At 38.2% G+C, this 16,349-nt stretch overlaps 1 protein-coding gene across 3 annotated transcripts; it reads right to left on the bottom strand.

The window, feature by feature from the left end:
• Window positions 1–69: 69 nt before the first annotated feature.
• On the bottom strand, window positions 70–4,753 carry LOC115734858. Of its 3 annotated transcripts, none has more exons than XM_030665823.2 (6): window positions 4,537–4,753; window positions 3,831–4,243; window positions 2,409–3,550; window positions 1,433–1,548; window positions 1,095–1,159; window positions 70–993 (listed from the first exon to the last, which is right to left on the bottom strand). In XM_030665823.2, the coding sequence occupies exons 2-4, from the start codon at window positions 4,174–4,176 to the stop codon at window positions 1,465–1,467; spliced, it is 1,572 nt and encodes a 523-aa protein (XP_030521683.2). In that variant the 5' UTR covers window positions 4,177–4,243; window positions 4,537–4,753; the 3' UTR covers window positions 70–993; window positions 1,095–1,159; window positions 1,433–1,464. The 3 variants fall into 3 exon arrangements, with proteins under 3 accessions (XP_030521683.2, XP_048137887.1, XP_030521682.2); XM_048281930.1 differs by having other exon boundaries at window positions 2,409–3,541; window positions 3,831–4,248; window positions 4,589–4,753; XM_030665822.2 differs by having other exon boundaries at window positions 4,589–4,753.
• Window positions 4,754–16,349: the final 11,596 nt, after the last annotated feature.

Here is a 16,349-nt window from a genome sequence, read left to right as displayed (position 1 = left end):
GCGACATGTCATTTCCGGCTATACATCGGGAATCAATATATTATACTTGCTCCCAAGCGAAAGAAAAAAAAAAAAAAAGATGTGTACATTCTACATTAATTATGGTCTTTGGACTCTCTACACACTGACTAAAGTAGTTTAAAGTCACAGAACTCGTGAACGTAGTCTCTGAAATATCACTTCTCCAAGCTAGGAATATTGCACGACAAAAGCTAGAACATGGCCGCTCGCTCTGCTTTCGTCGACCAGCCCTTCTTGAGAATATCTTGACCACATCAAGTCTTGGGCGAATTGGGCAGAATTCGGCAATCAGTCCATACATTCCATGCGACCTAGATTCAACCTGATCCAAAGAACCCAATACCGGTGCGGTACGGTGCAGTTCTTCACAACCTCCGGACGGCTTCATACCGGCATCCGTGGCTATTAATGGTCGTGATCCAAAAATCAAGTGGTAACTACACATGGACACTCGGAAGTCAAACTTCGGCTTAGTATCCACTGAAGAAAACTGAAACAAATGAAAAGAGCCCAACTTAGGAAGAAATTAAACAAAGAAATGACAAGTTGACCGCATCTAATCACTGGCTCAAATGTGCCATTGACCAATATCCATTAATCATGAGCCGCAGCTACACTGTAAGTGACAAACAACTCAACTAGATTTACCTTTACTATCATTACCTTGCTCTTTACAATAGGCTACAAGAATCTACACGGCATGGACCTAAAAAAAAAGTCGGCACCATGTCCACCCCACAAATACATTCCAATGAACTACTTCAAACAGCATGTTGTTGGGCCAATCATGCAGGAGCAGACTACATCCTATCTTCCGTATAATATGACCAAGCTCAGTCACGGCACCATTCTCAGAAGAGGTTCAATCCGATCATGTCAAAATGAAACCCCCAATCCAAACTATTAGGCTCCAAGGGATGTGGGGCAAGGCTTTTGAAGAAATTAACTTTTGTTAACCGCCTGCTGGTGCACCTGGCAGCCACAGGGCCATAAACCAAAGAAACAATAAGAATACACCTAATGACACATGATATTAATATGATAAATCATCAGCGGAACGTATAATCTGATACCTGTTCATAAAAAGAATAGGAACTCAGAATATTCAATGAGGTTAGAACCATAGTTTTGGAGCAACCTGCATGTTCAAATCAATCTCAAGTTATTTCCTCAGATTTCAATCATAATTGCCCTTCCTGCACATGCATGACTGCTTGACATGCATAGGAAACCTGAATGTCTACTCTCTCTTCTTAGCAAATTTGACCAACTTATCCAATGACTCGGATTGATTAAATTCTAATTGCAACAAGAAACATGCATACCTACTTTCTCTTCTTGCGATTCAATTAATAGCAACTATTTCAGTCCGCTAGAAGAACTTTTTCACACAAAAGAGGAAGTAAATTACCTGTGACAGCCAGTAATGTGGGACCAAACATGTTAGGCTGCATCAGTTTGTTTTGTGAAAACCCACTTCATCCAAACAGACAAGCAGTGCTTAGCAAGATGCTCTGGCAAGTCTGGCTAAAAGACCATCACAGATCAGAACGTGCAAAATTCAATTGGTGACCATTTAATATGCAGTAAAAAAGTCCTGGAGCTTCTAGTGGTTAAGCAAAAAAGAACACAATCCCCTAAAAAAGCGCAATATCGCAGCTTACATATCACTCATCAATCAGATGTTCCAAAATACAAAAAGAAAGAGAACCAGTGTTTTCGTTCATTTGGAAATCTAAACAGGCCAGACCAAGCTGGCCGAGCTGGGGATAAGCCTTGGCTTAAACATTTTGGAAATTAAACATTATAGATAGCTTCAAAACATCCGACTTATCCAATATCAAGTCAAAATCTTGTTCAAAGTCCTTGCTAAAAGCTACCATCATAACATTACCCACCCATCAATTTCTTCATGCATATATGCTTTTTAGAGCAATGATGAATAACCATAGCAATGGATCTGAAAGGGCGTTGACTCCCAAACATGTGAAAATCAATGTAATGCTGATTATGACTTGATGAAGATGATGTTCCAAAGGCATCTGGTCCAAACAAATGTTCAAAAGGCGAAATCTCAAATTCAAAGCAACCTCACAATGGACCATGATCATATGATGATGAGGCTGACAAAATTTTCTAACTTCTACTTCTTCAATCAGTTTTGCAGATTTGGCTCTAGGGCTAAAAGAAAACCTTGAACCAGAACCTAACAAAGAAGTCTGCTCCAATTTCTTTGAAATTAGGAGTCCAGCTTCACGATGCTGAGACAGCCAATGGTTTTTCAGGTCCAACCAACTGGCTGCCCACACCAAGAAAATGCATAGCAAAATGGCAAGCAAAAATACCAAATAGAAAGAAGTGTGAGAACAAATATCTATCGCACTCACCATGGTCCATGGAGTGGAAAAACCGTCTGTGGAAAGCAGCCAACTTATGGTCCGTGATTGCATGTCCTGCCCATCATCCCGTACAAAAAGATCATCATCATCACTGACATCATCATTGAAGCCAACAGCCCTCCTCCTTTTCTTTCTCCTTTTCTCCTTCTTCTTTGAATGAATAGCACCTGGTGATTTATTATCCAACCTAGACCAATTTTCTTCCTGTTTTATTCTATCATATTCCAGGATTGAATATGTACCAGATTTCCTAAAAGTAATCCCATTCCTTATAAACAAAGACTCCCACGACTCCAAGGTCTGACATTCTTTGGAAAGTACATAATGAATAACCCAAGAGTAAAGTCCCAACAGCTTCACCACATCAAGGGTTCGAATGCCAAGGCACCCATCCAGGATTGCAGCAAAGCTGCCTGAAATGCTTGAGGCATTAACAATCTGCGACACTATATCTTCCACTTTTTCCTTTTCCTCCTGACACTCTTCATCTTGCATGAGGCGCAGAAGCTGGCGACCTTGATTAACAACCATATTTAACAGGAGTAATTGATCTATAGATGCAAAATCTTTGCACTTGGAGAGGACAATTTCTAACCAGCAGGACGAGTTGCCAAGTTCCATATTTTCTACAGGTGAGCTGAAAGATTTGCTAAGCGATCTCAGGAAAATGAGAAGTTCACTCTCCTGGAGAGAAATAAGAAGGTGGTTACATAGAGAGGAGAACGACGCATCCCTGAGAAAATCATCTACAGCTCCCCATACATCTCTCGAGTCATCCTTATACATCAATCCAATGAAAAGTTCAACAAAATATTTTGTGTCCAGAGACAAAATCTCACCATCTTTCAGAGACTCAGCAAACTCACTGGAAGACCAAAACTCAGGCACGTATTCAACAAAGTTCTCAACTGTCCTCAAAACATCCAAATCAAGAAAGTAATGTGGCTTGGTGGCGACCATTGCAGGTGACTGACCATGCTTTCCCTTCCACTCAAGTTCCTCCCAACAAATATCACGATTAACAAAAGCAAATTGAGACAAGGCCTTTGCTCCATTTTTGTGATCTGACCCACCACCAGCATCAAAGTTAGAAAACCACTTTAATATACGCCTTGGATTTCCTGCATTGTCCATCATAGATGTGAAAATCATATAAAACCAAACACCATTGAATATAAGATCTACCTTAACATATTGCCAATTTACAGAATAGTATGCCATGTGACAAGCATTCGGCTCATCAGTAAATTGCGATAATGAAAGGCCAGGTTAGTTATCGGCCAGAGAGCTTCAAATTTATTGGTCTTTTTTTTTAATCTTTGCCAAAAGTATAGACCTTTTCTTTCAGGGGTTACATAAGACAGCTCTTTTCCCACAGTACAGTGCCCAAAGCTGCTCATCAATATTTACCTTTGAAAAAATTCTCCAGCGTGTGGCTTCTCTTGGCTAGGATTGAACCTGCCAAGCGCGGTCTCTTCTCAAATACCATTTGCAAGAGTTGTGAAGCCAACTCCAGATTTACTGACTTAGATCTCAGCATGTTCCTGAATAGATCTCGCTGATCACGCGGAGACAACGGTGTCATCAGTGATACACTTTTGCAAAGCCATAGTCGAGCCTCCGATTTAGCTCCAGAAGACACGATTGTTGACCAGATGACAGTTCCCAACTGATGCAAGAGAGGGATAATCGCCTCGGCAGAGTCACTATCTCCTTTATCATTAGCGTTGGGTTTTGAAAGAAACAGGTGAATCATGATGACATCCCAACTTTGCGAAACTCCTCAGCGCTTGAAATTTCAAGGTACTTTACCGAAACGCCTTCTGCTTTGAAACAGCGAGCAAAGACTAAGAGGTATTGCCGTATTGACGAAGTGAACAGTTCAAACGAACAAGCTCGGCAATGTAATAAAGGCGCAATTTGAGAAAGAACCCTAACTAAGCGCATTCTAGCTCATCGAAATCGGTGCGTACCGACAAGAGACTACTCAGAAAACGTGATAATGGAAGAAACGCACCATTGGAAGCATAGCCCGAAGCCGAGATACATAACGATCCGTCGGAATTCAACATAAGACATCGCCCCACAAAGATACCGCGACAGAGACGAATAGTAACTCTAAGGATGCGCACCAGTGCACAGAAGAAGAAGAAGAGGAGAAGGAGTACCCGATTCGGCGGAGCGGAGAGCCGACGACGGAGTCGCAGTCCGGCGACGGATGGGGATGAGTTCCAGAGTTTTCTTTCGTATAACCGGCTTTGATTGGCAGACAGGACCGCCTCTTCGAGTTTTGTCCCCTTTCGACATGTCGCCTCGCTTGGTTCGCACCCAACCAGAGTCAATACTGCAAAAAAAATATCTCAAATCGATACATTTATGATAAATTTATTTCAAATTATTTTTTTGACCATAAAAAATCTCAAATTCATATATTTATTACAAATTTATCACAAATTAGTACATCTGTGATAAATTTATCCTTCGTTAATTTTAGTTAAATCTAATCGTCAAATTACTAAGTTAAACGACATGGTTATATCAGTTTAGGATTTTTATCCTCTATTTGTCATTGATATATTAATTTGGAATTTTTCGTGGTATTAACCCAATTTTACGAAGGGTAAATTTGTTATAAACGTACCAGTTTGGGATTTTTCGTGGTTAAAAAATTAGTTTATAGTAAATTTATCACATATATACTAGTTTAGGGTTTATGATGGTCAAAAAAATATTTTGAGGTAAATTTATCACATGTATACTAGTTTTGGGTTTTTTGTGATAAAAAAATAGTTAAAGGCAAATTTATCATAGGTGTATCAATTTAGGGTTTTTCATGGTATTAACTCAAATAGTAACTACTCTCTGAAATTTAGCCTAAAGGGTAACATCATCTTGAACTTCTAACTTATTCAATATAATCGACTTAAGTACACCTCAAGTGCTATAAGTTGCGCACGACGCTCACTTTAATATCAAAACTTTCAAATCGATCACTTTAGTGCTAAGTTTTTGTAACTTCGATCACTTCAATGCTAATTTCCGAGAAAATCATGTACTTCAATGCCATTCCGACCAAAATCCGGCCAAAGTTCGGCGAAATGAATTACGTGAAATTTATAATTGATTTTTATTATCTTACGTGGTTAATTTTTAGAAGCGGCTGCCACAGTGGAATCCGATGTGGCTTAAACAAAGGGCGAAAATGTAAAATGAAGTCGTTTATGTATTCTATAGATAAATGACGTCACTAAGTGTTGTCTTCTACAAGATGTCGTTCGATGGGGCCGAGGGACTTGTGCGAAATCCGGTCGCGATCGTTGCTCGTGGAGTCACAACCGTTGGTCGCTTGCCATCGTTTGTCTTCGGTCAACCGTCGCCGTCGCCGTCGCCCGTTCACCATCGTGAGGTATGTGTCCACGTCCTCTATCCCTCTCTCGCTTAGACCCTAGCCAAAATTAGGGCAAAATTAGGGTGAAATTAGAGCTTCGAGGGGAAAATTAGGGTTAGGGGTGAATATGGTAAAATGAAGGCTCAAGATTGATGCATTGGGAACGTATACTACTTTAATCACGGCCTCTGTCTTCGGTTTCTTAATAAAGAAAAATAGTGGCCCCCAAGGTCCATTTGATCCCTTTCAAATTTGAATTTTTTGCATCTCTTTTGGTCCACTTGTTTAATCAAACCTCCGACACCTTTGTAGTGTAAAATTGCTTTTTATTTGTTAGGAATTTAGTGAATTGAATGCCGTGGGGACCTCAAAATGTGGAATCTGAAATACTGTGCAATGGTTGTCCTATTACTTTGTTGATACTAGAATACAAATAACAAGTCTTTAATTAAAAGTAGGCCTATGGGGAGCTCCTTGTGCATTTATTGACTATGGTCCCAAAAGCATATACCTTCACTGATTTTTTTTTCTTTTCGTGTAGGCATGGACAAGAATCTTCTTGCTGTCATTATTTGTTATGGCGGAAATTTTGTCATTGGCACCGACGAGTGGGACTACAAAGGTGGAAATGAAAGGGACAATTTTCCTTGATGTCAAGACGTCGTTGTATGTTTCTTTCGTGAGGGATATAGTGCACTTATACAACTGCAAAGTAGGTAAATTACTCTATTATCTTCCTAGGAAGGGTTTGAGGGATGGGCTAAGAGAGTTTTGGGATGAGAATGGATTTAAAGATGTAATTTATCACTATATCCATGGCAACGAAGTGAAAATTTATGTAGACAGTGAGAGCGATGATGAAGCCGATGATGATGCTCGGGAGGGATATAGTGCACTTATACAGCTGCAAAGTAGGTAAATTACTCTATTATCTTCCTAGGAAGGGTTTGAGGAATGGGCTGAGAGAGTTTTGGGATGAGAATGGATTTAAAGATGTAATTTATCACTATTTCCATGGCAACGAAGCGAAAATTTATGTAGACAGTGAGAGCGATGATGAAGGCGATGATGATGCTCGGGATGAAGACATAACTGAAACAAGAGAAGTAGGCATTGATTCCACTTCTCATGGAGGTGAAATTGTTGTAGAAGGACATGAGGAATGGGCAGAGAGGGAGGATTGGGCTAATAGACGGGATTTTAGGGAGAGGAAGAGCAGTGAGGAGAAGGAGGACGGAGAGGAGGGAGGAGGGAGCAATACAATCAATGAGGCAATCATTAGATTAGATTGGGATGTTGCATAATCCAGTGATGATGACGACGATGACGAAGGCGTGGGAAATGTCAACTTTGTAGGAGACGACGATGACGATGAGGAGCTACAACGGTCAAGGCAAAATTGCAAGGACTTTGCGAGGAGAAAACGTGTTGCATTTGGAGAATTGGAGGAAGCAAAGTAGCAAAAGGAGAAGAACCTACATCCGCAATAGCTATCGGTAACGATGAGAAAATTGGCGATGACGATTGGGTCGGTACTTTCGATGACGAGCCTAAACAAGAAAAAGAAGCCGCAATCGTGCGTAAAAGGAAAAGTAAGTACCTTTCCTATGATCCAACCGTAGCGAGTCCTATTTTGAGCCTTGGTATGAAATTTGAGGATGCGAAACAGTTTAAAAATGTTATTCTGAAGAGCTCTATTGATGACTAGAGGACTTTAGAGTTTCTTCGAAATACAAAAGAATATGTGAGAGATATATGTCCACAACGTAATTGTAGGATGGAAGATCTATACAACATTAAGCAAGTGGAGCGGGTCATTCCAAATTAGATCATTTCGGGAGGAACATACGTGCTTAGCTGTTTTTGACAACAAAAGGAAAACAAGTAAGTGGTTCTCGAACAGTTCTTCTACACGATCAAGGCAATGTCGGAGATTAAGAGTGCTCACTTGAAATAGCTGGTGAAAGAGCAGGTAGGGATTAATGTGTCGGAGAATCGGTGCAAGAGAGCCAAGTATAAGGTGATGAGAACACTTTTGGGTCAATACAAGCAAGAATATGCCTAGGTTTAGGATTATTCCTATGAATATAGACTTCAAAACCATCTAAGTAGGGTGTATGCGGAGGTTGTGGAGAGGCCACTACCCGATGAAGGGACCATGTTTGACGGGTTTTACGTGTGCTTCAATGCATGCGAGCGGAGATTTTTATCTAGTCGTAGAAGAGTAGTAGGAATGGATGTGTGCTTTTTAAAAGGCTTATGTAAGGGTGAATTGTTGGCTACAATTGGTAGGAATAGCAATAACTAAATGTTTCCTATAGCTTGGACCGTAGTGAGGATAGAAAATAAGGACACTTGGTCGTGGTTCATGAAAAATTTGATGTATGACTTGGAGATTACCAATAGGAGTGGTTCGGCATTCATGAGCGATCAACGTAAGGTAAAGCCATTGTCAATGCATTCTTTTGAAATGAGTTCATTATGTTGCATTTTCCCTTTTCTTACAATTAATACTTGGTTTAATATTGTAGGAGCTTATTTCTCCATTAGCTGAATTAATGTCATATGCCAAGCATGGAATGTGTGTGAGGCACATATATGCGAACCGGGCTAAGAAGTATAAAGGGGCAAGGTTGCGAAAGCAACTCGGCAAATTGCAAAGAGCACGAATATGGATGACTTTAGGATAACAAAACAGAGTTTGCTTGAGCTAACCAAGGATTGTTTTGAAGCGCTATTCCAAACTGAAGCGAAGCATTGGTGTATGGCTTTCTTTAGCGAAGAATTCAAGTGCAATATATCGATAACAACCTTAGCGAAGCTTTCAATGGCAGCATATTAGCCGCTAGATGCAAGTCAATCATTGCCATGCTTGAGGATATACGACTTATGATCATGACTAGGCTACGCAATAAAAGAGATGATGCTGCAAAGTGGACTAGAGAATGTGGTCCTTGGATTGCGAAGATATTAGATGACAATGTGGCCTCTAGTAGGTTCTGCCGTCCAATTTGGAATGGCGATGACGGGTTTGAGATGAAGAAGCATGAAGACACATATGTTGTTCACCTCCGGAGGAGGAAGTGTTCATGTCGGGCATAGCAACTTACTGGAATTCCCTACGCACATGCCATTCCTACCATCCACCATAAAGAAGAGAACCCGAAACATTTTCTAGCTCATTGCTACAGCAAAAGGTCGTATCTTGATGCGTATAAGTTCATGATGCAACCTATTAGAAGTAGCAAATATTGGAAGCCAATCCATCGTGATGCCTATACACCTTTGCCATTAAAGAATCAAGTAGGAAGGCCAAAGCGGAGATGAAGGTTGCAAAAGGGAGAGATTTCAAGACAAAGGATGAGCAAAGCTGGTGTAAAGATGATGTGTTTGTACTGCCGTAAGTTAGGGCACAATAAGAAAGGCTATCAAGTGAGAAAGCAACATGAAGGGCAAGTGGTTAGTACAGATCCGACACAAGAACCACCGAAAAGCCACATTGTGCAGCCAATTGAAGGGCTACCAGAAGAGCACAATGAGTCAACCGTTCACCAACCGAGGAGAAAATACCCAATAAAATGATACATTGTTTGCTTTCTTTGTCTTCTTAGAAGGTGTACAATAGTCTAACCTCTTTTCTACATTTCAAGTGAAAAGAATAGCAAGAGTTGACCAAACTACCCCACCGCCATCACTTGAAGAGCCAACAGAAGCTATTGCACTAGGGCATGTTGTGTAGCCACCTCAAGAGCCAACACAAGCTATTGCACCATGGCATGCTATGTGCAGCTACCTCAAGGGCCAACGGAAGGACAAGTTGGACAACCAACTAAAGTGTTAATAACTCAAAGAACAGCCGAGCTACCTCCATCAGACCACACCGAATCTATAATTAAGTAAATGAAGAGAAAATATCCAAGAAGATGTATATTATTTGTTTGTGTTACTTTATGGCCCGTAGTGTAACTTTGTTTCCACACTTTAGGTGAGAAGAAGACCAATAACTCAGAGAACAGTCTAGCCACCACCACCATCACCTCCGGAGCCAAAAGAACCTGCTGCACACCCACCACTTCCCCGACTAACAAGAGGGGCTCTTAGAAAGAGATTGAAGGAATATGGTTATGGCCTATTCACAAACGAACGCATCGGAAGAACTATTTTGCATATAAGTTTCGTAGGACTTGTCTATTTAAGGACAACGATTTAAAGATTTTTGAATTATTTGCTTATATTATTATGTTGTTATAGCTTGGGAGAAGCTCGAAGATGCTTATTTCCGAAGGTGGGCCAACCTAAGAGTCAATGGCTACTCCAAAGAAGAGTTTGCAAAAGACGAGGACAAAAGCTATAGCTCCAAAGCGACCACCAAAGAAGAAGCCGAGCAAAGTTCCATCTCAACTAGTGCTTGATAAACCACTTGAAGAGCTAGAATTTGCACATGTTAAAAAGAGTGCTAGGATCATGAACCAAGTCAAAAAGCCAGCGAAAGGAAAAGGAGTTGGAGGGTTGTTAATGTTGATTGATATAAATGTAGGATTGTAGTGGAACTCGTATCGGTTTAGTGTTGTCCTTTTTTATTGGGAACTCGTACTCGTATTTTTTGTTAATGTAAATTGTAAGCTTAATGACGATAAAGCTTCTTGTTGTTGAATTATGCATTTACATTGATGTGATTCCATTTCTTATTGTGTTGTTTGGTTGTTTGTGAATGGCGGCCGGTTATAGTTGCTGGTTGTTAATTGGCTGGTTATATTTAGTTGTGGTGGGTGGTTATTGTTGTTGGGGTTTTGTTTGGCACAAATTTGGAAACCGCAAGTTTTGATGCACCAACAACTTCCTGGTGCAACTTTGACTCACTACTAGTGCACCAACAAGTTGTTGGTGCGGATCCGGTGCATCCGGTACACTAATGGGGAATGCACCAGCAACTTGCTGGTGCACCGGCACATTGTGCACCCTGGTGCATAGCTGGTTGTTGGTGACTATTGAAGTGCTTCTTGCACAAATTGGTATGGCAAGTTTTGATGATGCACTTAAGTGATCGCTTTCAGAGTAAGTTAGCACTCAAGTGATCAATTTTCAGAAAAACTTGGCACTTAAGTGATCACTTTTACAAAAACTTGGCATTGAAGTGATCACTTTTTAACCCCCGATTGGCACTTAAGTAATCGACATGTACAACTTATGGCACTTACATTATAATCAATAATAATCAATTGCAGCAAAAAAATTACTCGTAACAAGATGTTTACAACCTTTAAACAACTCCAATATGAAACCTTGCAAACAAATGTCTCCCAATACAACTTAAAATATTAGTTGCTTCAACTCAAACAAAAAATGTAACAGCAAACCAGCATGAGCTCCAGCAAATTGAGCACTCCCTACAACCAACTTTGTAGCAAATGAGCATGATTACAATACAAGATAGATTTCATGCTCTAAAAAAATGAAGAAATGATTTCGACCGCGGTTGTAGTTCCATGTGAAGCGTGAAATCGCTCACATCAACATATGAACCAAAGTATCAGTAAAAAAAATATGTTAAAAACCTCCCTAATTATATGTAGCAGCACCAACAAAAAATAAGTAAAAACCCTGCAAAGCAAACTACCACCCACTTTTGCAGCAAGTCAAACAACTAAACAAAAAACTATGCAAAAAGTATTGACAATACATAACTAGTCCAAAATACCAAAAACTAAGCAAACACTACATTACAACCTTCCATTTCCAACAAAATACTTCAGCAAGCTCCTTTATCCATTATTTATACATTATGCAATACAAATACATATTGAACTAAACTTCACATACGAAAGACCGAGAAAGTTCCTCTCATCACACACCTTATACTTGAACATTACATAGGTTACACAACATAACAAAACGATAATTAAGGCTCGATCACGCTTTCTGTGTCTTCGCATCGTTGACACTTCCTTCTTCAATTGATTCGCCAGAGATGTTATAGCCTTCATCTCAACTTCTCTTGAATCGACATCATCCAATTTGTCCATGAATGTACATAGAGGTTCATGCCATTTTTTAAGAAGCTCCAATATCACCTCTGTAGCTCGACCGGAGAATTTTTTATCAACCCATTTGAAATATTTGCACTTTGACCCCTCTCTATACCCGCCACATCCATGGAATCTTCTCCCATGATTCAACCGAGTCCAAGATATTCTTGTTGGACTCAGTAACCCATAATAACAATAAATTTCACCATCATCTTTAGTTCATCGAACCAAATTTAAGCTGCTACTAAAGCTCCTTCCCTCCATTTTGACTTAGGCAATCAATTTTGGGGCGAAATCAAAATGTGGGACTCAAAGTTCCCTCCCAGCCACAAGTAGGGTTTCTATGGGGTTCAATTTGGGAATTTAGGATTCATGTTGGGCGAAATCGATTGTAACGATATCGTATTGCTCTTCAAAATGCTGAGTCGGCCTCCGGTAAGCCACACCGTCCTCTTTTTCTTTTTTTATGTAAAAAGTCCACATAGGCTCCACGTAGACTTTGCGGTGGCCACGTACACACTTAGCACTGAAGTGATCGAAGTTACAAAAACTTAGCACTCAAGTGATTGATTTGAAAGTTTTAGCACTAAAATGAACGCCGTACATAACTTATGGCACTTGAGGTGTACTTAAGTCCAATATAATCATTTAACTATTTCTAAATTTTTAATCCAATTTATAAATTTATAAATTATTCAATCTTAAGACCCAAAAAAAAAAATCTTGTTTCTCGATTATTTCTAAATGTTTATTGTCATCCTTAAGCACTACTCCAAAAATTTCATAATTACACCATTGTTCGAATTTAAGAAAAGCACGAGATGATCTTGTTACTTCTTTACCTTTTGGTCTTTATAAATGCTAGGATAGCCTCATTATTAATATATACATTAATATCATTTAGTTGTGTTTAGTCGTCGAGATTTTTTTACCAATATAGAACTGGATAATAAGAGATATGAGATCTAGAAATTTTGCTATATCCTATTCATTATTTAGTGAATTGCAGTAATAAAGTCATATATTTTCATATCATATCATATCTAGTACTTGGCATGAACGATATATTGATGTAAATGAATCCGAAAATGCGCAAATGGAGATGTTAAGAATATCTTCTAGTTTGCTACTATAGAAATTAGAAATGCTCAAATGAAGATAACCTCCATCAATAAATCCATGATTACTATGTGATCCAAATCTTAAAAAGCGACGGAGCTTATTGCAGCATTCTAGAGCCATAAGTTCGATCACATACAAGAAATGTAAATGAGCTACAGCAACATAAAGAGAGAGAAAATGTGATCATTTACTATTGCGATTAAAAAAAAGATAGTGTTTCGACTCCCTTGCCCACTTCATTTTATTCACTTGGTTTTATTATATTCCTCATTTTTTATGTTTCTTCTTATTCACTTACATCATTCATTAAGCAAAATTATCAAATTATAAACCATAATAATGTGCCTAAAGTATCTAATAAATGTAAGTGCCAAATATATATATAGGATAAATAAATAAATAAATAGCAACGAAAATTGTTGTTTTTTTTTCCTTTTTAGATTATAATATAAACATTATTTATATTTAATTATTGATTTAATTTTATTAATTGAAGAAGTTTGTTATTCTAGAAAAGTAATTTTTATACCATGAATGTAAGACCTCCTATACACCTGTATGCCACCTCGCCCATGAAATACTTTTATCCATATTATATCTCTCTTATATACAATTTTATCATATCTAGGTCATGAACCAAATGCGTGGTATGATAAATTTTATTATGACTACCAAACATAGCCTTATAGGTATTCTTCCGAAGATAATTATCCATATATTTTTTTTGTCATGGATAGTTATCCATATTGATAGTTAAATACCGGATTGGTGTTCTCGCTATTTTAAAATCTCATTTTTTAAAACCTTATTGAGAACCTTTATATTCTTGCCGATTTAAAATAATCTTTACGCAATTCCTACTTTCTTAGATAGATACAAATTTTAAATTATTTTGTTTCGTAGTTTCTTAATTAAATTTAGTTAAATTTATAAATTATGAACTGAAATAACGAGAATATAAGCCACATTCTACTCTAGATGAGGTTCTATTTTTTCAATTAGAGAACATCGACTTCAATATTTTTAATTGGAAATATCATAATACCATAAGAAATAAAAATTTCGCATTTTTTTTGGGATAAGTATAAGAAAAGTCATACATATAGTGCATTGGTACCAATTTAGTCACAGACCTTTCAATTAAACCAATTTAGTCATAAATCCTTTAATGTTAGTATCAATTCAGTACATCCGGCCAATTTAGGTTGGAGATTGCTGATAAGGACAATGACGATCCTACATGGCACGACGAATGCCGACATGGACATTTTTATAATTTTTTTAAATATTATTTCCTTTCTTTTTTCTTTACCTACTTACTAGTGGCCAATGAGGTGATAGGGGCCTTGCTGACACTCGGCCTCCCCCAAGCGTGGCCCGACTAGGTTGACCCTCTCCCGTGGTGAGCAAGGCCGGCCCTCACCGGCAATGGCTTGTGAGCGGTGGTCGGCGAGTTAAAGGGGGCGTCGTCGACACTCGCTCTCCCTTAGGCGCGACCAAGCGAGGCCGACCCTCGCCTATGGAGGGCAAGGCCAGCCCTTGCTGGTTATGGCTTGTGACCGGTGGTTGATGACTGATCACTAGCGAAAAGAGAAGGTAAAGTTAAAAAAGGAAAAAAAAAAATCACTTCAGCATTGGCCGTGCTACATAGGACTATCTAAATCCAACATCAATAATTTTCGTCCGAAATTGGCTAGGTTGACTGAATTGGTACCAATGTGAAAAAAATTAGGACTAAATTGATCAAACCGAGAGATTTATGATTGAATTGTAACCTATACAGTATATTTTAAAAAAATTTTTGGTTTTCTCCATATATTTTTTTGGTGATTTAGATAATAAATGGAATGAAATACATTTTAATAACAAGGAAATAGTGTTATTATGAAAAGTCGTGAGTATTACCGAAGGATGAAATTCAACATTTATGAATATTTGAGGGACTGGATTGAACAAATTGAAACCAAATTGAACATTTAGAAATACTTCAAAGGCTGTATTAAACAAACAAAGAGTTCAAAGATGCCATTGCCAACTAGGTAAAAAATTATGGGCTATCATTATCATTTTGCCTTTTCTTTTTCATTGGGCAACTGTTAGTGATGACGATTTTCCGGTTGGAGCCCTAATGCTCGTCATAGTTGAACCACAAATTTAATCAACCTTACGGATGAATCAGAATTTTCTAAGATAGAAAAAGTAATTGATAAATTTGAATCCGTGGATTGAGATACAAACCAAATAAGAGTATGCCTTAATTAACTTGATTAACCATATCGATAGCACACCAAAACCATGATTAGCTCAACTATATTAAATGAAAAGAAACTAAAAATTCTTATGCGAATTATAAGTTCTCTTTGGTCTTCTAACCACCGTTGTTGGCCACTTTGCAGTGGCTGGCCAAAGCTGGAGAGCATCTTCTCATGGTCGCGTGATCGTGGGAACACCATGTTGTGATCAGAGAATTGTATCGCAAATAGTCGAGTTATCTCGTCTATAACGAGGAATCGAGTCCTGAAGAGCCAAACCATTGAGGGTGTTCATCCTCTCTGATTGTACATGCACCGTCTTCGACTAGGGAAAGTTGATTAGTGTCGAGAAACTGCAGCGAGGTTGCAATAAAATTGCACCGTTGAAGAATGAGAAGAAGATTGTGATGGCTTTAGGCTCAATTTATTTCGTGAAAAATGAGTGATTTGAATAATATTTTCCTAAAAATAATCGCATGTATAGTTTAAAATAATTAGTCAATGAAAATATTTCAATCCCTCTAACAACAAACCATGTCCAGACATGAGGTAGACAATGAAAATATTTCTCATTCATTCATTTTTATTAGCAATATAAATAATATTTTTTGAAAAATTTTTTCAAATAACTCGTTTTTCGCCAAACGAATTCTTATTCAGCCATAATTCATTGGGCCTAATACCCTAAAAATCCTCCAATTTTAAGTCTTGTCCTAATTCTATATTTTGTCTTATAAAAAACCTTCAATTTTAAGTCAAGTCTCGCTGACCAAAAAATAAAAATAAAAATTCAAGTCTCGATTTTACCCTAATTTTTTTTATCCCATAAAATTGCCTCATCTTTATGTTATGTCCCAATTTTACCTTAAATATTTTTTGTCCTATGAAGAACTCTCAACTTTAGGTATTGTCCCAATTTTACCGTCCAATGTCAATTTTACCCTAATTTTTTACAATCTCATAAAAAACTATAAACTTTTACTTGAATCACAAATCTACCTTAGAAAACTCCCAAGCGCGAGCTCTCTAACCACGAGAGATTGAACATTCCCAAAAACTAGAGATTGAAGATCGAGCAAAATCATTAACGACGATTTTGACAAAGGGTTAATGGAGGTAGATTTAAGTCTCAAGTAAAAAT

The sequence above is a fragment of the Rhodamnia argentea genome, chromosome 7 (genome assembly GCF_020921035.1).
Source record: "Rhodamnia argentea isolate NSW1041297 chromosome 7, ASM2092103v1, whole genome shotgun sequence".
In the NCBI taxonomy this organism is placed as follows: domain Eukaryota; kingdom Viridiplantae; phylum Streptophyta; class Magnoliopsida; order Myrtales; family Myrtaceae; genus Rhodamnia; species Rhodamnia argentea.
The sequence above is the reverse complement of the archived record's forward strand: the minus strand, read 5'-3'. Positions and strand labels throughout refer to the sequence as shown.

Excerpts from the sequence above, each read along its gene's own strand:
- LOC115734858 (XM_030665823.2), bottom strand. The coding sequence starts at position 4,176 with ATGATTCACCTGTTTCTTTCAAAACCCAACGCTAATGATAAAGGAGAT. Across the intron at positions 3,551-3,830 it reads GCTGGAGAATTTTTTCAAAG|ACAATGCAGGAAATCCAAGG; the intron begins GTAAATATTGAT and ends CATCTATGATGG. Across the intron at positions 1,549-2,408 it reads TTTCCACTCCATGGACCATG|CCAGACTTGCCAGAGCATCT; the intron begins GTGAGTGCGATA and ends ATGGTCTTTTAG.